Source organism: Coregonus clupeaformis, unplaced genomic scaffold (assembly GCF_020615455.1).
Source record: "Coregonus clupeaformis isolate EN_2021a unplaced genomic scaffold, ASM2061545v1 scaf3576, whole genome shotgun sequence".
NCBI lineage: Eukaryota > Metazoa > Chordata > Actinopteri > Salmoniformes > Salmonidae > Coregonus > Coregonus clupeaformis.
The window spans coordinates 17,501-43,426 of NW_025537030.1; the positions used below are offsets into that span (position 1 = coordinate 17,501).

The window sequence follows — 25,926 nt, forward strand, 5'->3', positions numbered from 1 at the left end:
CAGCCTGGAATCTAACCAGGGGGTCTGTAGTGACGCCTCAAGCACTGAGATGCAGTGCCTTAGACCGCTGCTCCACTCGGTCTGTAGTGACGCCTCAAGCACTGAGATGCAGTGCCTTAGACCGCTGCGACACTCGGTCTGTAGTGACGCCTCTAGCACTGAGATGCAGTGCCTTAGACCGCTGCGCCACTCGGTCTGTAGTGACGCCTCAAGCACTGAGATGTAGTGCCTTAGACCGCTGCTCCACTCGGGAGCCCATAAAGTGCACTACATATTATTATTATTATTTATTATTACATTTGCCCAGGACACACAGGTGTGTGGCCGTGTACTTTGAGCCCCATGAGGTCAGGCTTGAGGTTAGCGTCAGGGTTTAGGGGTCAAGGTGTGTTACTCACCGAAGGTCTTGTATACATAGCTAGCCTTCAGCCCCATGAGGTCAGGGGTTAGGGGTCAGGGTGTTACTCACCGAAGGTCTTGTATACATAGCTAGCCTTCAGCCCCATGAGGTCAGGGTTGAGGTCAGGGTTGAGGGGTCAGGGTGTTACTCACCGAAGGTCTTGTATACATAGCTAGCCTTCAGCCCCATGAGGTCAGGGTTGAGGTCAGGGGTTAGGGGTCAGGGTGTTACTCTCCGAAGGTCTTGTATACATAGCTAGCCTTCTGCCCCATGAGGTCAGGGTTGAGGTCAGGGGTTAGGGGTCAGGGTGTTACTCTCCGAAGGTCTTGTATACATAGCTAGCCTTCACCCCCATGAGGTCAGGGTTGAGGTCAGGGTTGAGGTCAGGGGTTAGGGGTCAGGGTGTTACTCTCCGAAGGTCTTGTATACATAGCTAGCCTTCAGCCCCATGAGGTCAGGGTTGAGGTCAGGGGTCAGGGTGTTACTCACCGAAGGTCTTGTATACATAGCTAGCCTTCAGCCCCATGAGGTCAGGGTTGAGGTCAGGGGTTAGGGGTCAGGGTGTTACTCACCGAAGGTCTTGTATACATAGCTAGCCTTCAGCCCCATGAGGTCAGGGTTGAGGTCAGGGGTTAGGGGTCAGGGTATTACTCACCGAAGGTCTTGTATACATACCTAGCCTTCAGCCCCATGAGGTCAGGGTTGAGGTCAGGGGTTAAGGGTCAGGGTGTTACTCACCGAAGGTCTTGTATACATAGCTAGCCTTCACCCCCATGAGGTCAGGGTTGAGGTCAGGGGTTAGGGGTCAGGGTGTTACTCTCCGAAGGTCTTGTATACATAGCTAGCCTTCTGCCCCATGAGGTCAGGGTTGAGGTCAGGGGTTAGGGGTCAGGGTGTTACTCTCCGAAGGTCTTGTATACATAGCTAGCCTTCACCCCCATGAGGTCAGGGTCAGGGGTTAGGGGTCAGGGTGTTACTCTCCGAAGGTCTTGTATACATAGCTAGCCTTCAGCCCCATGAGGTCAGGGGTTAGGGGTCAGGGTGTTACTCTCCGAAGGTCTTGTATACATAGCTAGCCTTCAGCCCCATGAGATCAGGGTTGAGGTCAGGGGTTAGGGGTCAGTGTGTTACTCACCGAAGGTCTTGTATACATAGCTAGCCTTCAGCCCCATGAGGTCAGGGTTGAGGTCAGGGTTGAGGGGTCAGTGTGTTACTCACCGAAGGTCTTGTATACATAGCTAGCCTTCAGCCCCATGAGGTCAGGGTTGAGGTCAGGGGTTAGGGGTCAGAGTGTTACTCACCGAAGGTCTTGTATACATAGCTAGCCTTCACCCCCATGAGGTCAGGGGTTAAGGGTCAGGGTGTTACTCTCCGAAGGTCTTGTATAAATAGCTAGCCTTCAGCCCCATGAGGTCAGGGGTTAGGGGTCAGGGGTTAGGGGTCAGGGTGTTACTCTCCGAAGGTCTTGCGTACATACAATCCCCTCCATATGTATTTGGACAGTTAAGATACAATTTTACATTAGGCTCCGTACTCCAGCATTTTGGATTTGAGATTAAGGTATTTTCATACATATCTGTTTTACCATTTGGAAATGAAAGCACTTCATGCATCTAGTCCACACCCATGTGAAGAAGTCATAAGTATTTAGACAAATTCACTTATAGTGTATTAGTCAAAAGTTAGGTATTTGGTCCCATATTCCTAGAACACAATGACTACATTAACCTTGTGACTCTACAAACTGGTTGGATGCATTGGCAGTTTATTTTGGTTGTGTTTTGAGTTGTTTTGGCCAATAGGAACTGAATGGTGAATGATGACTGGAGTAATTTTATTTTCTAAGTGAGTAGATAACATGTTTCTGAACACTTCTAAATCCTGATAACGCCACGATTGATAAAAATCATGAATGAACCATGATGAGTGAGATGCCTTTCAGAGGCTACAACAAAACATGTTAACCTCTCACCGTTACCAATAACAGGGGAGGTTAGTGTCTCTAGGGTGGCTGATCTTCACCCTCTCACCGTTACCAATAACAGGGGAGGTTAGTGTCTCTAGGGTGGCTGATCTTCACCCTCTCACCGTTACCAATAACAGGGGAGGTTAGTGTCTCTAGGGTGGCTGATCTTCACCCTCTCACCGTTCCCAATAACAGGGGAGGTTAGTGTCTCTAGGGTGGCTGATCTTCACCCTCTCACCGTTCCCAATAACAGGGGAGGTTAGTGTCTCTTGTGGGCTGATCTTCGCATCCAACTTTCTCACTCATCATTATTCACGATTCATTCAGGATTATCCGTAACCATGGTAGCATCCACATTAATGTAGAAGTGTTTTAGAATCATATTCTATTCTTATTTACAATAAAAGTGACTCCAAAATGACACAATACATTATTTACCATTCATTTCTATTGGGCACTAAATAATCTGAAACACAACCAAAATAAACTGCCAATGCATCCAACCAGTTTGTAGAGTCACAAGGTTAATGTAGTCATTGTGTTCTAGGAATATGGGACCAAATACCTAACTTTTGACTACTTTAATACACTATAAGTGAATTTGTCTAAATACTTATGACTTCTTCACAAGGGTGTGGACTAGATGCATAAAGTGCTTTCATTTCCAGATGGTAAAAACAGATATGTATGAAAATATCCCCTCCATTCTGTGCCATTGTTTCATTTGAAACATTTCCAGCATCCAAAATGCTGGAGTACAGAGCCTAAACGTAAAATGGTAGCTTCACTGTCCAAATACATATGGAGGGGAGCGTAGGTAGCGTTGCGCACCATGAGGTCAGGGTTGAGGGGTCAGGGTTGAGGGGTCAGGGTTGAGGGGTCAGGGTTGAGGGGTCAGGGTTGAGGGGTCAGGGCTGAGGGGTCAGGGTTGAGGGGTCAGGGTTGAGGGGTCAGGGTTGAGGGGTCAGGGTGATGTTACTCACCGAAGGTCTTGTGTACGTATGTAGCTTTGAGCCCCATCAGGTCTGGTAGCTGGTCTATGATGAACTCTCTCTCTGTGGTGCGTTTGTGAACCCTCTCGATACTGCGTCTCTGCCAGTCACTCCAGTAGACGTAGTCGCCCAGCAGAGTGAAGCCAAAGATATGGGGCAGCTTATCTTCTACCAGGATCCTCCTGCCTGAACCATCCATACCCATCACCTGGGGAGGAGAGAGAGGGAGAGATAGGGGGAGAGAGGGAGGGAGAGGGGGGAGAGGGGGAGAGAGAGAGAGAGGGAGAGAGAGAGAGGGGGGGAGAGAGAGAGAGAGAGAGAGAGAGAGAGAGAGAGAGGGGCGAGAGAGAGGGGGGCGAGAGAGAGGGGGGAGAGAGAGAGAGAGATGAGAACTTCTGTAAGGTACTGTGAAATCTCTGAAGCATCCATCCATCCATAGTGAAGCATCCATCCATCCATAGTGAAGCATACCCCACTGTACATCCATCCATAGTGAAGCATACCCCACTGTACATCCATCCATAGTGAAGCATACCCCACTGTACATCCATCCATAGTGAAGCATACCCCACTGTACATCCATCCATAGTGAAGCATACCCCACTGTACATCCATCCATAGTGAAGCATACCCCACTGTACATCCATCCATAGTGAAGCATACCCCACTGTACATCCATCCATAGTTTTCTCAGATGCTAGGAGGCAAATCACTGAGGTAGTAGAAATACCCACAAAATACATTTCCATCATGAGGGTGAGGACGGTTCCATCATGGAGGGTGAGGACGGTTCCATCATGAGGGTGAGGACGGTTCCATCATGGAGGGTGAGGACGGTTCCATCATGGAGGGTGAGGACGGTTCCATCATGGAGGGTGAGGACGGTTCCATCATGGGACCGAGGGTGAGGACGGTTCCATCATGGAGGGTGAGGACGGTTCCATCATGGAGGGTGAGGACGGTTCCATCATGGAGGGTGAGGACGGTTCCATCATGGAGGGTGAGGACGGTTCCATCATGGAGGGTGAGGACGGTTCCATCATGGAGGGTGAGGATGGTTCCATCATGGAGGGTGAGGACGGTTCCATCATTGTCAGGTAAAGACTCCTTCTAGCCTTACATCTGGCTGCACCCACTTTCAGGACAAAACCACTAAACCTCCTCCTCTGTGCTTTCTGCATGGCGCCGGACTGTGTAGCTGGGGGGTCTGTGCTTTCTGCATGGCGCCTGACTGTGGCTGGGGGGTCTGGGTCTGGGTCAGTCAAACAGTGAGGTGTAGAAAGAGGAGAGAGTTTCCACATTGTGCCGTGAAGCCTTGGAGGTGAGCAGAGCAAAGCGTAGGGAGAACCCTGGCAGTAGAACCGTGGCAGAGAACCCTGGCAGAGAACCGTGGCAGTAGAACCATAGCGACCTGGCAGAACATCTCAGCGGTGCTAATTAGAACCGGCAGGCAGAGCAGCAAACAGAACATATGGCCGACACATTCACCCCTTCTACACACACTTGAAGTAGTTCCCTACGGAGGAAATAGGGTGCCATTTGAGACGCAGCGAGGTTAACCCGTCCACTGGTGGTCTGTTCAGAGGATCAGAGGTTAACCCGTCCACTGGTGGTCTGTTCAGAGGATCAGAGGTTAACTCCGTCCACTGGTGGTCTGTTCAGAGGATCAGAGGTTAACCCGTCCACTGGTGGTCTGTTCAGAGGATCAGAGGTTAACCCGTCCACTGGTGGTCTGTTCAGAGGATCAGAGGTTAACCCGTCCACTGGTGGTCTGTTCAGTGGATCAGAGGTTAACCCGTCCACTGGTGGTCTGTTCAGAGGATCAGAGGTTAACCCGGTCCACTGGTGGTCTGTTCAGTGGATCAGAGGTTAACCCCGTCCACTGGTGGTCTGTTCAGAGGATCAGAGGATAACCCGTCCACTGGTGGTCTGTTCAGAGGATCAGAGGTTAACCCGTCCACTGGTGGTCTGTTCAGAGGATCAGAGGTTAACCCGTCCACTGGTGGTCTGTTCAGAGGATCAGAGGTTAACCCGTCCGCTGGTGGTCTGTTCAGAGGATCAGAGGTTAACCCGTCCACTGGTGGTCTGTTCAGAGGATCAGAGGTTAACCCGTCCACTGGTGGTCTGTTCAGAGGATCAGAGGTTAACCCGTCCACTGGTGGTCTGTTCAGTGGATCAGAGGTTAACCCGTCCACTGGTGGTCTGTTCAGTGGATCAGAGGATAAACACAGCGAACAGCCTGAAGACCAAACCAACAGGTTCAGGGATAAACACAGCGAACAGCCTGAAGACCAAACCAATAGGTTCAGGGATAAACACAGCGAACAGGCTGAAGACCAAACCAATAGGTTCAGGGATAAACACAGCGAACAGCCTGAAGACCAAACCAATAGGTTCAGGGATAAACACAGCGAACAGCCTGAAGACCAAACCAATAGGTTCAGGGATAAACACAGCGAACAGCCTGAAGACCAAACCAATAGGTTCAGGGATAAACACAGCGAACAGCCTGAAGACCAAACCAATAGGTTCAGGGATAAACACAGCGAACAGCCTGAAGACCAAACCAATAGGTTCAGGGATAAACACAGTGAACAGGCTGAAGACCAAACCAATAGGTTCAGGGATAAACACAGCGAACAGCCTGAAGACCAAACCAATAGGTTCAGGGATAAACACAGTGAACAGCCTGAAGACCAAACCAATAGGTTCAGGGATAAACACAGTGAACAGGCTGAAGACCAAACCAATAGGTTCAGGGATAAACACAGTGAACAGCCTGAAGACCAAACCAATAGGTTCAGGGATAAACACAGTGAACAGGCTGAAGACCAAACCAATAGGTTCAGGTAGGAGCTTAGAGAAGACAACAGGCCTCATACAGAACTGACAAACACCCAAAAAAACAGAGAAGAAAATTGGGCCCCTTTTTCACTATTCTCACGCAACTCCACTGCAACGCCTGTTCCTGTAGCATGACTCATGCAGACAGACTGACAGACTGTATTTCTGAGGTCTGGACTTCTGGAGGAACAGGGCAGTATGGGTAGTAGGTGCGAGGCGCGCCCGTTTGTGTCAAGAACTGCTGGGTTTTTAACGTTCAACAGTTTCCTGTGTGTATCAAGAACGGTCCACCACCCAAAGGACATCCAGCCAACGGCAGGCCAGTGGTGGAAAACAGGTCATTGATGAAAGAGGCTGACACGAAGTACGCAGAGCAACAGACGGGTCAACTGTAGTCTGCTCACCTTCATCTACACTGATTGAAGTGAATTTAACAGGTGCCCAAAAGACCCATTAAAAGAAGGCACAACTCGTCATATATCTTGACATGAATGGGGTATGGCAGCCGACGACCTTACATAGTTCCACTTCTTTCAGCAAAATGACAAGAAACTGGCAGTGGGCTAAGGAACAAAAATACTGGACACTGGAGAAACATTGCCTGGTCTGATGGATCCCGGTTCCGGCAGTTTCACGCTGATGGGAGGGACTAGGGTATGGAGTGGGAGGGACTAGGGTATGGAGTGGGAGGGACTAGGGTATGGAGTGGGAGGGACTAGGGCATGGAGTGGGAGGGACTAGGGTATGGAGTGGGAGGGACTAGGGTATGGAGTGGGAGGGACTAGGGTATGGAGTGGGAGGGACTAGGGTATGGAGTGGGAGGGACTAGGGTATGGAGTGGGAGGGACTAGGGTATGGAGTGGGAGGGACTAGGGTATGGAGTGGGAGGGACTAGGGTATGGAGTGGGAGGGACTAGGGTATGGAGTGGGAGGGACTAGGGTATGGAGGGAACCACATGAGTACATGCATCCATCATGCCGCGTGTCAACTTTGCAGGCTGGTGGTGGTGGTGGTGGTGGTGGTGTGATGGTGGTGGTGGTGGTGTGATGGTGGTGGTGGTGGTGTGATAGTGTGATGGTGGTGGTGGTGATGGTGGTGGTGTGATAGTGTGATGGTGGTGGTGGTGATGGTGATGGTGGTGGTGTGATAGTGTGATGGTGGTGGTGGTGATGGTGATGGTGGTGGTGTGATAGTGTGATGGTGGTGGTGGTGATGGTGATGGTGGTGGTGTGATAGTGTGATGGTGGTGGTGGTGATGGTGATGGTGGTGGTGTGATAGTGTGATGGTGGTGGTGGTGATGGTGATGGTGGTGGTGTGATAGTGTGATGGTGGTGTGATAGTGTGATGGTGGTGGTGTGATGGTGGTGGTGTGATGGTGGTGGTGGTGGTGGTGTGATGGTGGTGGTGGTGATGGTGGTGGTGTGATAGTGTGATGGTGGTGGTGGTGTGATGGTGGTGGTGGTGGTGGGGGTGGTGGTGTGATGGTGGTGGTGTGGTGGTGGTGGTGGTGGTGGTGTGATGGTGGTGGTGGTGGTGGTGGTGGTGGTGGTGGTGGTGGTGGTGTGATGGTGGTGGTGGTGGTGGTGGTGTGATGGTGGTGGTGGTGGTGGTGGTGGTGTGATGGTGGTGGTGGTGTGATGGTGGTGGTGGTGTGATGGTGGTGGTGTGGTGGTGTTGGTGTGATGGTGGTGGTGGTGGTGGTGTGATGGTGGTGGTGGTGTGGTGGTGGTGGTGTGGTGGTGGTGGTGGTGGTGGTGGTGGTGGTGGTGGTGATGGTGGTGGTGTGATAGTGTGGTGGTGGTGGTGGTGGTGGTGGGTGGTGGTGGTGGTGGTGGTGGTGGTGATGGTGATGGTGGTGGTGGTGGTGGTGGTGGTGGTGGTGGTGGTGTGATGGTGGTGTGATGGTGGTGGTGGTGTGATGGTGGTGGTGGTGGTGGTGGTGGTGGTGGTGGTGTGATGGTGGTGGTGGTGTGATGGTGGTGGTGGTGGTGGTGGTGTGATGGTGGTGGTGGTGGTGGTGTGATGGTGGTGGTGGTGTGATGGTGGTGTGATGGTGGTGGTGGTGTGATGGTGGTGGTGGTGGTGGTGGTGTGATGGTGGTGGTGGTGGATGGTGGTGTGATGGTGGTGGTGGTGTGATGGTGGTGGTGGTGGTGGTGGTGTGATGGTGGTGGTGGTGGTGGTGGTGGTGTGATGGTGGTGGTGGTGTGATGGTGGTGGTGGTGGTGGTGGTGGTGGTGGTGGTGGTGGTGGTGTGATGGTGGTGGTGGTGTGATGGTGGTGGTGGTGTGGTGGTGGTGGTGTGGTGGTGTTGGTGGTGGTGGTGGTGGTGGTGGTGGTGGTGGTGGTGGTGTGATGGTGTGATGGTGGTGGTGGTGGTGGTGGTGTGATGGTGGTGGTGGTGTGATGGTGTGATGGTGGTGGTGGTGGTGGTGGTGTGATGGTGGTGGTGGTGGTGGTGGTGTGATGGTGGTGGTGGTGTGATGGTGGTGGTGGTGTGATGGTGTGATGGTGGTGGTGGTGTGGTGGTGTGTTTTCATGGCACACATGAGATTTTGTGTCACTGGACTACACACAATACCTTTTAATGTCAAAGTAGAATTATGTTTTTATTATTATTTTTAAAAAATTAAAAAGAAGAGCTGAAATGTCTTGAGTCTATAAGTATTCAACTCCCTTTTATTATGGCAAGCCTAAATAAGTTCACGAGATAACATGTGCTTGACATAAGGACTCAGACTCACTGTGTGCAATAATAATGTTTAACATGATTTTTTTAATGACTACCTCATCTCTGTACCCCACACATACAGATCATTGTAAGGTCCCTCAGTCGAGCAGTGAATTACAAACACAGATTAGACCACAAAGACCAGAGAGGTTTTCCAATGCTTCGCAAAGAAGGGCACTTATTGGTAGATGGAACATTTATTTTTTAAATATGGACATTGACTATGCCTTTGAGCATGGCGACGTTATTAATTACACTTTGGATGGTGTACCAATACACAACAAACAATGTGGCAAAGCAATTAACTTTTTATCCTGAATACAAAGTGTTATGTTTGGGGCAAATCCAACACGAGTGAGTACCACGCTCCATATGTTCAAGGATAGTGGTGGCTGCATCATGTTATGGGTATGCTTGTAATCATTAACGATCGGGGAGTTTTTCAGGATAAAAACAAAACAGAATGGAGCTAAGCACAGGCCAAATCCTAGAGGAAAACCTTGTTCAGTCTGCTTTCCACCAGACACTGGGAGACAAATTCACCTTTCAGCAGGACAATAACCTAAAACACAAAGGCAAAATCTACACTGGAGTTGCTTACCAAAAAGATAATGAATATTCCTGAGTGGCCGAGTTACAGTTTTGACTTAAATCTGCTTGAAAATCTCTGGCAAGACTTGAACATGGCTGTCTAGCAATGATCAACAACCAACTTGACAGAGCTTGAAGAATGTAAAAAATAAATAAAATGTGCAAATGTTGCACAATCCAGGTGTGCAAAGCTCTTAGAGACTTACCCAGAAAGACTCCCAGCTGTAATCGCTGCCAAAGCTCTTAGAGACTTACCCAGAAAGACTCACAGCTGTAATCGCTGCCAAAGGGGGATTCTAACATGTATTGACTCAGGGGGTTGAATACTTATGTAAAATGAGATATTACTGTATTTCATTTTCAATACATTTGCAAAAGTTCCTAAAAACATGTTGTTTTCACTTTGTCATTATGGGGTATTGTGTGTAGATGGGTGAGATTTTTATTTTATTTAATCAATTTTGAATTCAGGCTGTAACACAATGTGGAATAAGTCAAGGGGTATGAATACTTTTTCCAGGAATGGTTCCACGAACATGACAGTGAATTCAGCTTACTGCAGTGGCCTGCCCAGTCACCAGATCTCAATCCAACTGAGCATCTGTGGGAGGAGATGGAACGAGCTATTCGGAGTAGAGACCCACCACCAGACAACTGGGGGAAGCATTGGAGTCAACATGGGCCAGCATCCCAGTGGGAAGCATTGGAGTCAACATGGGCCAGCATCCCAGTGGGAAGCATTGGAGTCAACATGGGCCAGCATCCCAGTGGGAAGCATTGGAGTCAACATGGGCCAGCATCCCAGTGGGAAGCATTGGAGACAACATGGGCCAGCATCCCAGTGGGAAGCATTGGAGTCAACATGGGCCAGCATCCCAGTGGGAAGCATTGGAGTCAACATGGGCCAGCATCCCAGTGGGAAGCATTGGAGACAACATGGGCCAGCATCCCAGTGGGAAGCATTGGAGACAACATGGGCCAGCATCACAGTGGAACACATTCTAATTGAGGCTGTTCTGAGGGCAGAGGGGGCTAAATATCAGGAAGGCGTTCCTGATGTGTTGTATCCTCAGTTTCCCTTCTCAGTGAGGTGGCCTGTGATTTTGAATGGGAATCAAATTGGTCCCCACCAGGAGAGTAAAACAAACATGTGTTCCCGCAGTGTGGTGAGGGTTTCAGATGCAGGGGCTGTTCTGAACAGGGGAAACCACAGCTGGAGTGGAGGCAGCAATCCAAACCAGACGTGGCTCTGGCAGCAAAACCCCGTCCTGGAGCAGACCCAGAACCCAGGCTATAACCACCCTCCCCCAACCAACCAACCCAGCACACCCACACCCTACCAAACATTCCCTTTGCCACCCACCCAGTCTGTCCGACCCGACCCCGCCTCCCTGAGCCACAGTAACCTCACGTTCAGGGGACTGGGGCAGGCAGCTGGGGGCAACTGGGGCAGGCAGCTGGGGGCAACTGGGGCAGGCAGCTGGGGGCAACTGGGGCAGGCAGCTGGGGGCAACTGGGGCAGGCAGCTGGGTGCAACTGTGGGCAGGTAGCTGGGGCAGGCAGCTGGGGGCAACTGGGGCAGGCAGCTGGGGGCAACTGGGGCAGGCAACTGGGGCAGGCAGCTGGGGGCAACTGGGGCAGGCAGCTGGGGGCAACTGTGGGCAGGTAGCTGGGTGCAACTGTGGGCAGGTAGCTGGGTGCAACTGTGGGCAGGTAGCTGGGTGCAACTGTGGGCAGGTAGCTGGGTGCAACTGTGGGCAGGTAGCTGGGTGCAACTGTGGGCAGGTAGCTGGGTGCAACTGTGGATTGAAATGTGGAGCCTAAACTCACTTACCCAGAAGTCAAATTCTCTCGCGAAAGTTTGTCATTTCCTGTTTTACTTCTGGGGGAATGCCGTTAACAATTGTGATTACCTTTGTGCAAAAGAAGGAAGAGAAGTCTCCTCCCTCGTAAACGGAAACTCTCGGGCCAAAACCCCTCCCTTCCACTAATTGGACCGGTGTTACTTATGGTCAAAAAAGGAAACGTTTGTTTTCATGAATTTCGACAGCAGAAAATTTTGGAATCTAGTGGAAACCGTTTGTCATCCAAACAAGGGCTTGAAAAATCACTGCACCAGCCTTCGCCCAATCCTGATTCATCCAAACACTCAACAATGAAAACCCCAAAGCAAGGTTACTTCTGCTCTGTACGTGGGCCTTGACAGAGCCTCGCCGTTTCATCTGTTCACCAGAATCTGTCCACAGGAGATAACGTGAGCCAGAAGGCTTCCAATACCCTTCAACCAATCCGGTAGCAACTCCCTCGTCATGTGACTTCCCTTCTGAAAGGAGTGTGTGTGTGATGTGATAACGGCCATGTCGTGGGCTAGGGGACGTGCGTGTCGGGCTGCCCATAGCGGTAGAGGGCCCTGTGATGCTGCCAGCTTCCTGGCCTGGCGTCTCTGTGAGGACTGTTGAAGAGCGCTCGCTCCCCCACGGTGTGCGGCCCAGCGGGGTCCCTGGCGGCTGCTGCCTCACAGATTAAACCTGGAGCAGTCTGTCTCTACAGATCCCTACGCAGACACACACAGCCAGCTACCCACCGCTCCGCACAAACCACCATTATCAGCACAGCTGACCCCCGACTCCCCCACAACACAGCAGCTGATTGGAACATGCCAAAACGTGACGATATGAAGACATTCAGAAACAGACACTCATCCATCCATTCCATAGAAAGTAGACCAGGTGAAATACCTCTATCTTGTCCCAAAACGTGACGATATGAAGACATTCAGAAACAGACACTCATCCATCCATTCCATAGAAAGTAGACCAGGTGAAATACCTCTATCTTGTCAGTCTTGGCGTCGCCCCAGTAGATCATACGGTTCGCGTAGTCCAGCGCCAGCCCATTGGGCCAGCCCAGGGAGGTGTTGACCATCACTACCCGCTCGGTCCCGTCCAGGTCTGCACGCTCAATCTTAGGAACCCGCCCCAGTCGGTCCAGTACATGTATCTGTAACGACCAGACAGAGTGATCCTATCAGAAGGGAACAAGTGATCCTACCAGACAAGGAACAGAGTGATCCTATCAGACAGGGAACAGAGTGATCCTACCAGAGAGGGAACAGAGTGATCCTATCAGACAGGGAACAGAGTGATCCTACCAGAGAACGATCTACCAGAGGGAACAGAGTGATCCTACCAGAGAGGCAACAGAGTGATCCTATCAGACAGGGAACAGAGTGATCCTACCAGACAGGGAACAGAGTGATCCCTATCAGACAGGGAACAGAGTGATCCTACCAGACAGGGAACAGAGTGATCCTACCAGAGAGGCAACAGAGTGATCCTACCAGAGAGGCAACAGAGTGATCCTACCAGAGAGGCAACAGAGTGATCCTACCAGAGAGGCAACAGAGTGATCCTACCAGAGAGGCAACAGAGTGATCCTACCAGAGAGGCAACAGAGTGATCCTACCAGAGAGGGAACAGAGTGATCCTACCAGAGAGGGAACAGAGTGATCCTACCAGAGAGGCAACAGAGTGATCCTACCAGAGAGGCAACAGAGTGATCCTACCAGAGAGGGAACAGAGTGATCCTACCAGACAGGGAACAGAGTGATCCTACCAGGCAGGGAACAGAGTGATCCTACCAGAGAGGCAACAGAGTGATCCTACCAGAGAGGCAACAGAGTGATCCTCCCAGAGAGGGAACAGAGTGATCCTACCAGACAGGGAACAGAGTGATCCTACCAGGCAGGGAACAGAGTGATCCTACCAGAGAGGCAACAGAGTGATCCTATCAGACAGGGAACAGAGTGATCCTACCAGACAGGGAACAGAGTGATCCTACCAGACAGGGAACAGAGTGATCCTACCAGAGAGGCAACAGAGTGATCCTACCAGAGAGGCAACAGAGTGATCCTACCAGAGAGGGAACAGAGTGATCCTACCAGAGAGGGGAACAGAGTGATCCTACCAGACAGGGAACAGAGTGATCCTACCAGAGAGGGAACAGAGTGATCCTATCAGACGGGGAACAGAGTGATCCTCCCAGAGAGGGAACAGAGTGATCCTACCAGAGAGGGAACAGAGTGATCCTACCAGAGGGGGAACAGAGTGATCCTATCAGAGAGGGAACAGAGTGATCCTATCAGACGGGGAACAGAGTGATCCTACCAGAGGGGGAACAGAGTGATCCTATCAGAGAGGGAACAGAGTGATCCTACCAGAGAGGGAACAGAGTGATCCTACCAGAGGGGGAACAGAGTGATCCTATCAGAGAGGGAACAGAGTGATCCTACCAGACAGGGAACAGAGTGATCCTACCAGAGAGGCAACAGAGTGATCCTACCAGAGAGGGAACAGAGTGATCCTATCAGACGGGGAACAGAGTGATCCTACCAGAGGGGGGAACAGAGTGATCCTATCAGAGAGGGAACAGAGTGATCCTATCAGAGAGGGAACAGAGTGATCCTACCAGAGAGGCAACAGAGTGATCCTACCAGAGAGGGGAACAGAGTGATCCTACCAGACAGGGAACAGAGTGATCCTACCAGAGAGGGGAACAGAGTGATCCTACCAGACAGGGAACAGAGTGATCCTCCCAGAGAGGGAACAGAGTGATCCTACCAGACAGGGAACAGAGTGATCCTACCAGGCAGGGAACAGAGTGATCCTACCAGAGAGGGAACAGTGATCCTACCAGAGAGGGAACAGAGTGATCCTATCAGAGAGGGAACAGAGTGATCCTACCAGAGAGGGAACAGAGTGATCCTACCAGACAGGGAACAGAGTGATCCTACCAGACAGGGAACAGAGTGATCCTACCAGACAGGGAACAGAGTGATCCTACCAGACAGGGAACAGAGTGATCCTACCAGACAGGGAACAGAGTGATCCTACCAGACAGGGAACAGAGTGATCCTACCAGACAGGGAACAGAGTGATCCTACCAGAGAGGGAACAGAGTGATCCTATCAGACAGGGAACAGAGTGATCCTACCAGAGAGGGAACAGAGTGATCCTACCAGAGAGGGAACAGAGTGATCCTACCAGAGAGGGAACAGAGTGATCCTACCAGAGAGGGAACAGAGTGATCCTACCAGAGAGGGAACAGAGTGATCCTATCAGAGAGGGAACAGAGTGATCCTATCAGAGAGGGAACAGAGTGATCCTACCAGACAGGGAACAGAGTGATCCTACCAGACAGGGAACAGAGTGATCCTATCAGAGAGGGAACAGAGTGATCCTACCAGAGAACAGAGAACTCAGATTACAGCCTAACATGAATGAATGAATGAATGAAGAGCAGAAATAGAGGGAGGACTGGATGAGCAGATGTCTGAGTTTAGGGTTAATGCTGGAGCTCTGCCTTGTGGCATGGTGCATTATGGGCCAGCGCCATGAAGGGCATTACTGCTGCTGAACGGCAGGCACATCAAATCAGTAGAAACCGTGACAACGGTGAGGTCACACCTCAACCAACCAGGGATACACCTGCCTGAGGACTGATGATGTCATCACAGAGGGCCAGGCCAGGATAGGTCATATATAGTGTAGTGAACCCACCCAGCGACAGGGTCCAGTATGATGGCTCAGGGTTAGGGTTAGTATAGAGACAGCAGTTACCCAGCGACAGGATCCAGTACGATGGCTCAGGGTTAGGGTTTAGGGTTAGTATAGAGACAGCAGTTACCCAGCGACAGGATCCAGTACGATGGCTCAGGGTTAGGGTTTAGGGTTAGTATAGAGACAGCAGTTAACCAGCGACAGGATCCAGTACGATGGCTCAGGGTTAGGGTTTAGGGTTAGTATAGAGACAGCAGTTACCCAGCAACAGGATCCAGTACGATGGCTCAGGGTTAGGGTTTAGGGTTAGTATAGAGACAGCAGTTACCCAGCGACAGGATCCAGTACGATGGCTCAGGGTTAGGGTTTAGGGTTAGTATAGAGACAGCAGTTAACCAGCGACAGGATCCAGTACGATGGCTCAGGGTTAGGGGTTTAGGGTTAGTATAGAGACAGCAGTTACCCAGCAACAGGATCCAGTACGATGGCTCAGGGTTAGGGTTTAGGGTTAGTATAGAGACAGCAGTTACCCAGCGACAGGATCCAGTACGATGGCTCAGGGTTAGGGTTAGTATAGAGACAGCAGTTACCCAGCGACAGGATCCAGTACGATGGCTCAGGGTTAGTATAGAGACAGCAGTTACCCAGCGACAGGATCCAGTACGATGGCTCAGGGTTAGTATAGAGACAGCAGTTACCCAGCGACAGGATCCAGTACGATGGCTCAGGGTTAGTATAGAGACAGCAGTTACCCAGCGACAGGATCCAGTACGATGGCTCAGGGTTAGGGTTTAGGGTTAGTATAGAGACAGCAGTTACCCAGCGACAGGATCCAGTACGATGGCTCAGGGTTAGGGTTTAGGGTTAGTATAGAGACAGTAGTTACCCAGCGACAGGATCCAGTACGATGGCTCGTGGTTCGTCCAGGTCCTCTGATATCAGGATCTTCCTCATGGTTCCGTTGAGGCGTGTCACCTCGATGCGGTCCGTTCCCGTGTCAGTCCAGTACAGGTTCCGGGCGATCCAGTCCACTGCGATGCCGTCAGGGTGGTTCACCTGAGACAGAAAATAAACCGCAGGTAAATTAAGACCAAAAAGCACATTTTTGCTTTCATTACATTTTTACAATATAGCCAATTTAGCGGAAATCGCTCAGTTCTGCCTCCAGGGCAAGACTCATACCAAATGAAGTATATATCTGGGCCCACATTCACAGAGCATCTCAGAGTGGGAGATCAGAGCATCTCAGAGTGGGAGATCAGAGCATCTCAGAGTGGGAGATCAGAGCATCTCCGAGTGGGAGATCAGAGCATCTCAGAGTGGGAGATCAGAGCATCTCAGAGTGGGAGATCAGAGCATCTCAGAGTGGGAGATCAGAGCATCTCAGAGTGGGAGATCAGAGCATCTCAGAGTGGGAGATCAGAGCATCTCAGAGTGGGAGATCAGAGCATCTCAGAGTGGGAGATCAGAGCATCTCAGAGTGGGAGATCAGAGCATCTCTCAGAGTGGGAGATCAGAGCATCTCAGAGTGGGAGATCAGAGCATCTCAGAGTGGGAGATCAGAGCATCTCCGAGTGGGAGATCAGAGCATCTCAGAGTGGGAGATCAGAGCATCTCAGAGTGGGAGATCAGAGCATCTCAGAGTGGGAGATCAGAGCATCTCAGAGTGGGAGATCAGAGCATCTCAGAGTGGAAGAGCTGGATCAGTTGGCCTTTAAGATCTAATGACATATTATATGGACAGATCCTAATCTGGTTGGACACATTTATATGGACGTGCTTCTTAATAAAACCTACTGAAACAAGCAATTACACTTTATTATTATCATGGCATTTCATTATTATTATTATTATTCAGGTTATTACTTCTGAATATGAATCAACAAATGAAGAAACGCCAGGTTGGAGAGGATCCATCTCATGTAGGTATGTATAACATTAACAGAGTCAGAATAAAGATAGAGGCCTACCTTCTGTTGGCTTTACATATAAAACAATTCAATATAGATCCTATTTCGACGCACAAAACCATTCAAACGAAGACCGATGGGTTTTCTCCCACATCTCCCCAAAATATTCCCAAAAATGTTACAAACCCTGCTGCTGCGGTCTTTTCGATGACATTGGCATTGACATACGTTGGTCAAAGAGAGGACGCCGTCGTGAGAGAAATAATGTAGCCTAAACCAATGAAAACAGGCCTTTTACCAGATTCAATCACGACAGGAGCGTTTGATTCTTATTGAAGATATGGAATCCAGAAAGGCTCCTTTAGGAAATGCTGAATGGACATACGGGTCTATAGAGAGAATCAGCCAACACTCATACACCCCTGTAGAAAGGACCAGTCAATCAAAGCCACCAGCGTATGTCAAAACACAAGAGCAAATATTTCTCCTTTCCTTAAAACAAACCTAAGACTACTTTAGTCTTTCCAGAAAGTTATTTTCTTCTTTTCTATAAGTTCATGAATTTACAATGAAAGTATGAAGGGGACAGACAGCTACGCTATACTATAAAGATGAAATCATTAATGCAGTAGTATATAGATGAAATCATTAATGCAGTAGTATAAAGATGAAATCATTAATGCAGTAGTATAAAGATGAAATCATTAATGCAGTTGTATAAAGATAAAATCATTAATGCAGTTGAACTCTGCAAACAAACGTTTCCACTCCGAGAATGAGAACGGTAAATTACTGTAATTAATAGATGCATTAACAGAAATGAATTTAAACCAAATGACAGGGATTAAAGGTAAATTGCCTGTTTTACAAACGGTAGGCTACCCTACGGACATTCAGAAAAGTGCATTGTGGGCCGACACTGTATAGCCAAGGCTACTATTCTACCTCCGGGCAAAATGTGTCTCGCAGCGGGCAGCATATCGGCCAGGACCAGGCCTGATCAGCGGGGCAGCATATCGGCCAGGACCAGGCCTGATCAGCGGGCAGCATATCGGCCAGGACCAGGCCTGATCAGCGGGCAGCATATCGGCCAGGACCAGGCCTGATCAGCGTTGGATTAGTCTAGAAATTAAGAAAAGATTCCGTATCAAATTATACCAAGCCAGGTTGGAGAGGACTGGTCCAAATGATACCAAGCCAGGCTGGAGAGGACTGGTCCAAATGATACCAAGCCAGGCTGGAGAGGACTGGTCCAAATGATACCAAGCCAGGTTGGAGAGGACTGGTCCAAATGATACCAAGCCAGGCTGGAGAGGACTGGTCCAAATGATACCATGCCAGGCTGGAGAGGACTGGTCCAAATGATACCATGCCAGGCTGGAGAGGACTGGTCCAAATGATACCATGCCAGGTTGGAGAGGACTGGTCCAAATGATACCATGCCAGGCTGGAGAGGACTGGTCCAAATGATACCAAGCCAGGCTGGAGAGGACTGGTCCAAATGATACCAAGCCAGGTTGGAGAGGACTGGTCCAAATGATACCAAGCCAGGCTGGAGAGGACTGGTCCATTTTGACACGTTACAGCATTAGAGTAGGGTTCTTCAATTCCGGTCCTGGAGGGCCGAAACACCTCTGTTTTTCCATCCTCTCCTTCTAATCAGGGGCTAATTCAGACCTGGGACACCAGGTGAGTGCAATGAACTACCAGGTAGAAATAAAAAACAGAAGTGTTTCGGCCCTCCAGGACCGGAATTGAAGAACCCTGCAGTACAGCATTACAGGCCTCAGAGCCAGAACAACCTTGTCCACTGCTGTTGAATCATTCATGAATAGTCAGGCACATCCAACCTTTTTTTTTTTTTTTTTTTTTTAAAGAAGACCGATTTAATTATTTACTAGCGAGCAATGAAAACGTTAATTGTATAAAATAAATTCCGCACATGGATGTTTTCTTTGACTGAAGAGTCCTAGCCTACAGCGCTCCACAACCCCCGTGCATCTAGCGGTTAGCTGCCGTAGCATCTAGCGGTTGGCTGCCGTAGCATCTAGCGGTTGGCTGCCGTAGCATCTAGCGGTTGGCTGCCGTAGCATCTAGCGGTTGGCTGCCGTAGCATCTAGCGGTTGGCTGCCGTAGCATCTAGCGGTTGGCTGCCGTAGCATCTAGCGGTTGGCTGCCGTAGCATCTAGCGGTTAGCTGCCGTAGCATCTAGCGGTTAGCTGCCGTAGCATCTAGCGGTTAGCTGCCGTAGCATCTAGCTTCGTGCTTCGTGGAAACGCCCCAGCCCTACTCCTGCTCCGAGATGCTTCGTGGAAACGCCCCAGCCCTACTCCTGCTCTGAGATGCTTCGTGGAAACGCCCCAGCCCTACTCCTGCTCCGTGGAAACGCCCCAGCCCTACTCCTGCTCCGAGATGCTTCGTGGAAACGCCCCAGCCCTACTCCTGCTCCGAGATGCTTCGTGGAAACGCCCCAGCCCTACTCCTGCTCTGAGATGCTTTGTGGAAACGCCCCAGCCCTACTCCTGCTCCGAGATGCTTCGTGGAAACGCCCCAGCCCTACTCCTGCTCTGAGATGCTCAGTGGAAACGCCCCAGCCCTACTCCTGCTCTGAGATGCTTCGTGGAAACGCCCCAGCCCTACTCCTGCTCCGAGATGCTTCGTGGAAACGCCCCAGCCCTACTCCTGCTCCGAGATGCTTCGTGGAAACGCCCCAGCCCTACTCCTGCTCCGTGGAAACGCCCCAGCCCTACTCCTGCTCTGAGATGCTTCGTGGAAACGCCCCAGCCCTACTCCTGCTCTGAGATGCTTTGTGGAAACGCCCCAGCCCTACTCCTGCTCCGAGATGCTTCGTGGAAACGCCCCAGCCCTACTCCTGCTCTGAGATGCTTCGTGGAAACGCCCCAGCCCTACTCCTGCTCCGAGATGCTTCGTGGAAACGCCCCAGCCCTACTCCTGCTCCGTGGAAACGCCCCAGCCCTACTCCTGCTCTGAGATGCTTAGTGGAAACGCCCCAGCCCTACTCCTGCTCCGAGATGCTTCGTGGAAACGCCCCAGCCCTACTCCTGCTCCGAGATGCTTCGTGGAAACGCCCCAGCCCTACTCCTGCTCTGAGATGCTTCGTGGAAACGCCCCAGCCCTACTCCTGCTCTGAGATGCTTCGTGGAAACGCCCCAACCCTACTCCTGCTCTGAGATGCTTCGTGGAAACGCCCCAGCCCTACTCCTGCTCTGAGATGCTTCGTGGAAACGCCCCAGCCCTACTCCTGCTCCGAGATGCTTCGTGGAAATGCCCCAGCCCTACTCCTGCTCCGAGATGCTTCGTGGAAACGCCCCAGCCCTACTCCTGCTCCGTGGAAACGCCCCAGCCCTACTCCTGCTCTGAGATGCTTCGTGGAAACGCCCCAGCCCTACTCCTGCTCTGAGATGCTTCGTGGAACCTCAGGTTACTGACCTGAGGTTAGGGTTACTGACCTGAGGTTAGGGTTACTGACCTGAGGTTAGGGTTACTGACCTGAGGTTAGGGTTAGGGTTACTGACCTGAGGTTAGGGTTACTGACCTGAGAGGTGACGATGAACTGAGCGTCGGAGCCGTCCAGGTACGACCTCCTGATGGCCCTGACCTCGTCGTCCGTCCAATAGATGTGTCCGTCCACCGGGTCATAGTCGATGGCGATGGCGTGGCGGATGTCGTCCGTCTGGAGGATGATGTCAGTGAAGTCAGGCGTGTCCAGGGAGATGCGGCGCAGGTCAGTCCGCCGGGCCAGCAGGAGGAGCTGGGTGGCACCTGGAGGGGGAGAGAGATGGGAGGGTGAGTCAGGACACGACAACAGAATGATTGTCCCCACCATAGGAGGGCTGGGGGAGAGATGGGAGGGTGAGTCAGGACATGATAAAGAAGAGGGTCGGGGGGGAGAAAGAAGAGGGTCGGGGGGGAGAAAGAAGAGGGTCGGGGGGAGAAACCACCACCACACTGCTCAGCCCCCATACCACCACCACCACCACCACTACTACTACAGGCAGTATGAACCAGCACCAACCCTAAAGCTGAAAGGGTTAACCCAGGCAGTATGAACCAGCACCAACCCTAAAGCTGAAAGGGTTAACCCAGGCAGTATGAACCAGCACCAACCCTAAAGCTGAAAGGGTTAACCCAGGCAGTATGAACCAGCACCAACCCTAAAGCTGAAAGGGTTAACCCAGGCAGTATGAACCAGCACCAACCCTAAAGCTGAAAGGGTTAACCCAGGCAGTATGAACCAGCACCAACCCTAAAGCTGAAAGGGTTAACCCAGGCAGTATGAACCAGCACCAACCCTAAAGCTGAAAGGGTTAACCCAGGCAGTATGAACCAGCACCAACCCTAAAGCTGAAAGGGTTAACCCAGGCAGTATGAACCAGCACCAACCCTAAAGCTGAAAGGGTTAACCCAGGCAGTATGAACCAGCACCAACCCTAAAGCTGAAAGGGTTAACCCAGGCAGTATGAACCAGCACCAACCCTAAAGCTGAAAGGGTTAACCCAGGCAGTATGAACCAGCACCAACCCTAAAGCTGAAAGGGTTAACCCAGGCAGTATGAACCAGCACCAACCCTAAAGCTGAAAGGGTTAACCCAGGCAGTATGAACCAGCACCAACCCTAAAGCTGAAAGGGTTAACCCAGGCAGTATGAACCAGCACCAACCCTAAAGCTGAAAGGGTTAACCCAGGCAGTATGAACCAGCACCAACCCTAAAGCTGAAAGGGTTGACCCAGGCAGTATGAACCAGCACCAACCCTAAAGCTGAAAGGGTTAACCCAGGCAGTATGAACCAGCACCAACCCTAAAGCTGAAAGGGTTAACCCAGGCAGTATGAACCAGCACCAACCCTAAAGCTGAAAGGGTTAACCCAGGCAGTATGAACCAGCACCAACCCTAAAGCTGAAAGGGTTAACCCAGGCAGTATGAACCAGCACCAACCCTAAAGCTGAAAGGGTTAACCCAGGCAGTATGAACCAGCACCAACCCTAAAGCTGAAAGGGTTAACCCAGGCAGTATGAACCAGCACCAACCCTAAAGCTGAAAGGGTTAACCCAGGCAGTATGAACCAGCACCAACCCTAAAGCTGAAAGGGTTAACCCAGGCAGTATGAACCAGCACCAACCCTAAAGCTGAAAGGGTTAACCCAGGCAGTATGAACCAGCACCAACCCTAAAGCTGAAAGGGTTAACCCAGGCAGTATGAACCAGCACCAACCCTAAAGCTGAAAGGGTTGACCCAGGCAGTATGAACCAGCACCAACCCTAAAGCTGAAAGGGTTAACCCAGGCAGTATGAACCAGCACCAACCCTAAAGCTGAAAGGGTTAACCCAGGCAGTATGAACCAGCACCAACCCTAAAGCTGAAAAGGGTTAACCCAGGCAGTATGAACCAGCACCAACCCTAAAGCTGAAAGGGTTAACCCAGGCAGTATGAACCAGCACCAACCCTAAAGCTGAAAGGGTTAACCCAGGCAGTATGAACCAGCACCAACCCTAAAGCTGAAAGGGTTAACCCAGGCAGTATGAACCAGCACCAACCCTAAAGCTGAAAGGGTTAACCCAGGCAGTATGAACCAGCACCAACCCTAAAGCTGAAAGGGTTAACCCAGGCAGTAAGAAGGGGGGGTTGGGGTGTAGGTCTCAGAAGGGGGGGTTGGGGCATAGGTCTCTGAAGGGGGGGTTGGGGCGTAGGTCTCAGAAGGGGGGGTTGGGGCATAGGTCTCAGAAGGGGGGTAGGTCTCAGAAGGGGGGGTTGGGGCGTAGGTCTCAGCAGGGGGGTAGGTCTCAGAAGGGGGGTTGGGGCGTAGGTCTCTGAAGGGGGGGGTGGGGGCGTAGGTCTCAGCAGGGGGGTAGGTCTCAGAAGGGGGGGTTGGGGCGTAGGTCTCTGAAGGGGGTTGGGGGCGTAGGTCTCTGAAGGGGGGGTTGGGGCGTAGGTCTCTGAAGAGGGGGTTGGGGCGTAGGTCTCAGCAGGGGGGTAGGTCTCTGAAGGGGGGGTTGGGGCGTAGGTCTCTGAAGGGGGGTAGGTCTCTGAAGGGGGGGTTGGGGCATAGGTCTCTGAAGGGGGGGTTGGGGCGTAGGTCTCAGCAGGGGGGTAGGTCTCTGAAGGGGGGGTTGGGGCGTAGGTCTCTGAAGGGGGGTTGGGGCGTAGGTCTCTGAAGGGGGGGTTGGGGCGTAGGTCTCTGAAGGGGGGGTTGGGGCGTAGGTCTCTGAAGGGGGGGTAGGTCTCTGAAGGGGGGGTTGGGGCGTAGGTCTCACCGTCTCTGCATCTCTTGTTGTCCTCTAGCAGCTGGACTCCGGTGGGACAGGCACACTGGTAGTACGGTTCGATAGGAGACAGGAGGCAGAGGTGGGAGCACCCTCCGTTCTCCACTGAGCATGGTGAAGACACTGTTTAGGAAGGAAACAACATGCCGTCAGAGGCCCCATTCTACATACAAACACCTCATATACACTACTATTCATTCATTATCGCTCAAGTGTCCCAAATGGCACCCTATTCTTGATTTAGTGTGCTACTTTGACCAAAGTAGGGTGCCATTTTGAGAGGTAAACATTATCTCTGAAGAGTACAGTACATGACCGGAAGGATGTGGACACCTCCCGACCAACAGCTCTTGTGCTGACGTTGCTCCAGAGGCAGTTCGGAACTCGCTAGCGAGTGTTGTAACCGAGGGCAGACGATTTCTCCGTGCTACGCGCTTCAGTTGACCGTGGCATGGCCGAAATTTGACTGACGTGTTGGAACGGTGGCATCCTATGACGGTGCCACGTTGAAAGTCACGGAGCTCTTCAGTAAGGCCATTCCGCTGCCAACGTTTGTCTATGGAGATCGCACGGCTGTGTGCTCGATTTTATACACCTGTCAGCAACGTGTGTGTGGCTGAAACAGCCCAATCCAATCATTTGAAGGGGCGTCAACATACTGCAGCAAATAGAGTCTCTTAACCAGCGATCTGGTCATGGTGAGGTCCATGTGTTGGTGAGGTCATTATGACTCGACTAATCCTGTCAGTGGCTAGACGTGACAGTTCATGCAGCTTTGGTATTCTGATCATAGAGTTCTGATCATGGAAATCCGAAAGCGTCATGGCGTCTACACCTACATGTAAATGTGTCTACCGTGTCCACAGTGTGTCCAGATTCCCTTTTCCCGTGCTATATTCAAATGCCAGTATGCATTCTACAAAACGGTGGATCAGGCCAAATATGATAATAATAAAACAACTTATGGCAGAAGCTAACTACGGTAGCTAACTAGCCAGCTAACCTCTGTAGCTAGCCAACAAGCTAGCAAGCAACGCTAAAGGGATTGCAAATGGGTTAGCATAACTAGCCAAACAGAACATTGTTTTTCTATTAGCTAGCTGGCTAGCATTTATGAGACCAACAAAACACATTCCTCACACGTGCCTCTCGGTCCCAAAACTCAAGTTCTCTGGAGACTTGTGGGACGAGCGCTGATGAGTCGCCCACTGTACGCGCCTTCGGTAGCCTGACTGCGTCCAGACTGAGGAGAAATCTGCACACAATGCATCCCTGACCACCTCCTGAAGTGGTCAGACAGATCTGAACACAGTCAGACCACAAAGAGACTTTTGTCCGTCTAGACCCGTCTTTTCAATGTGATCTTTGTATTCTGATAGCAGAAGTAGCATGTAAGTGTCAAGTGTAGACACGACCCTGGAGACAGCTGTGCATGCGTGGGGGGGGGGGGCGGGGTTACAGCAGGGTCATTACCATGTAGCAGGTCCCTCTGCACTGTGAGAAATGATTTCATTAAACCTCAGAGAACAGGGCTTCTATTGTCCTAGACCTAGCTAGTCGAACACAGATCTTCTACTGTCCTAGACCTTGCAAGCCGATCATCGATCTTCTATTGTCCTAGACCTAGCTAGCCGATCACAGAGAGGAGGAAAGGTGACTGGGCCCTGATCATTCTATATTCTGTTTTGGGTTGAGCAGCCTGTTGATCGTGGTGAGTGGGACCAATGATTGGATGTGCGTTCTTACGTAGTGGCTGTCTCTTCTGGCTGTAGACGTGTATGTCCATGGGAGAGAAGATGTCTGAGTGGACCTTCCTCCCGATCCTCCCCAGTCTCTTTCTGACAGGATTGGATGGAATGAGTGTTCCAGTCAGTCCAGAACAGAGTCTCCTCGTACAGCGTCAGAGCGAAGGGGTGGGGGAGGTCTCCCTTAACCACCACCTCCCTGGAGACACACAGAGACAAGACAGAAACTAGATGAGTCAATACATGTTAGAATCACCTTTGGCAGCGATTACAGATGTGAGTCTTTCTGGGTAAGTCTCTAAGAGCTTTGCACATCTGGATTGTGCAATATTTGCACATTATTCTTTTAAAAATTATTCAAGCTCTGTCAAGTTGGTTGTTGATCATTGCTAGACAGCCATGTTCAAGTCTTACCATAGATTTTCAAGCCGATTTAAGTCAAAACTGTAACTAGGCCACTCAGGAATATTTAATGTAATCTTGGTGAGCAACTCCAGTGTACATTTGGCCTTGTGTTTTAGGTTATTGTCCTGCTGAAAGGGTGAATTTATCTCCCAGTGTCTGGTGGAAAGCAGACTGAACCAGGTTTTCCTCTAGGATTTTACCCTATTCCGTTTCTTTCTATCCTGAAAAACTCCCCAGTCCTTGCCGATGACAAGCATACCCGTAACATGATGCAGCCACCACCATGCTTGAAAATATGGAGAGTGGTACTCAGTGATGTGATGTGTTGGATTTGCCCCAAACATAACGCTTTGTATTCAGGACATAAAGTTAATTTCTTTGCCACATTATTTGCAGTTTTACTTTAGTGCTTTAATGCAAACAGGAAGCGTGTTTTGGAATATTCTGTACAGGCTTCCTTCTTTTCACACTGTCATTTAGGTTAGTATTGTGGAGTAACTAC

The 25,926-nt window shown here is 50.9% G+C and overlaps 1 protein-coding gene across 1 annotated transcript in view; it reads right to left on the bottom strand.

The window, feature by feature from the left end:
* Positions 1-25,218, bottom strand: part of LOC121559280 (low-density lipoprotein receptor-related protein 6-like) — a gene marked incomplete at both ends in the record, with an annotated part of 40,341 nt that extends 15,123 nt beyond the window's left edge. The window contains 8 exon segments of the mRNA XM_045220328.1: positions 3,350-3,566; positions 12,355-12,500; positions 12,503-12,525; positions 15,970-16,139; positions 20,550-20,776; positions 23,266-23,397; positions 25,021-25,093; positions 25,095-25,218. Of these exon segments, the coding sequence (XP_045076263.1) occupies positions 3,350-3,566; positions 12,355-12,500; positions 12,503-12,525; positions 15,970-16,139; positions 20,550-20,776; positions 23,266-23,397; positions 25,021-25,093; positions 25,095-25,218 (1,112 nt within the window).
* Between the last annotated feature and the right edge of the window lie 708 nt (positions 25,219-25,926).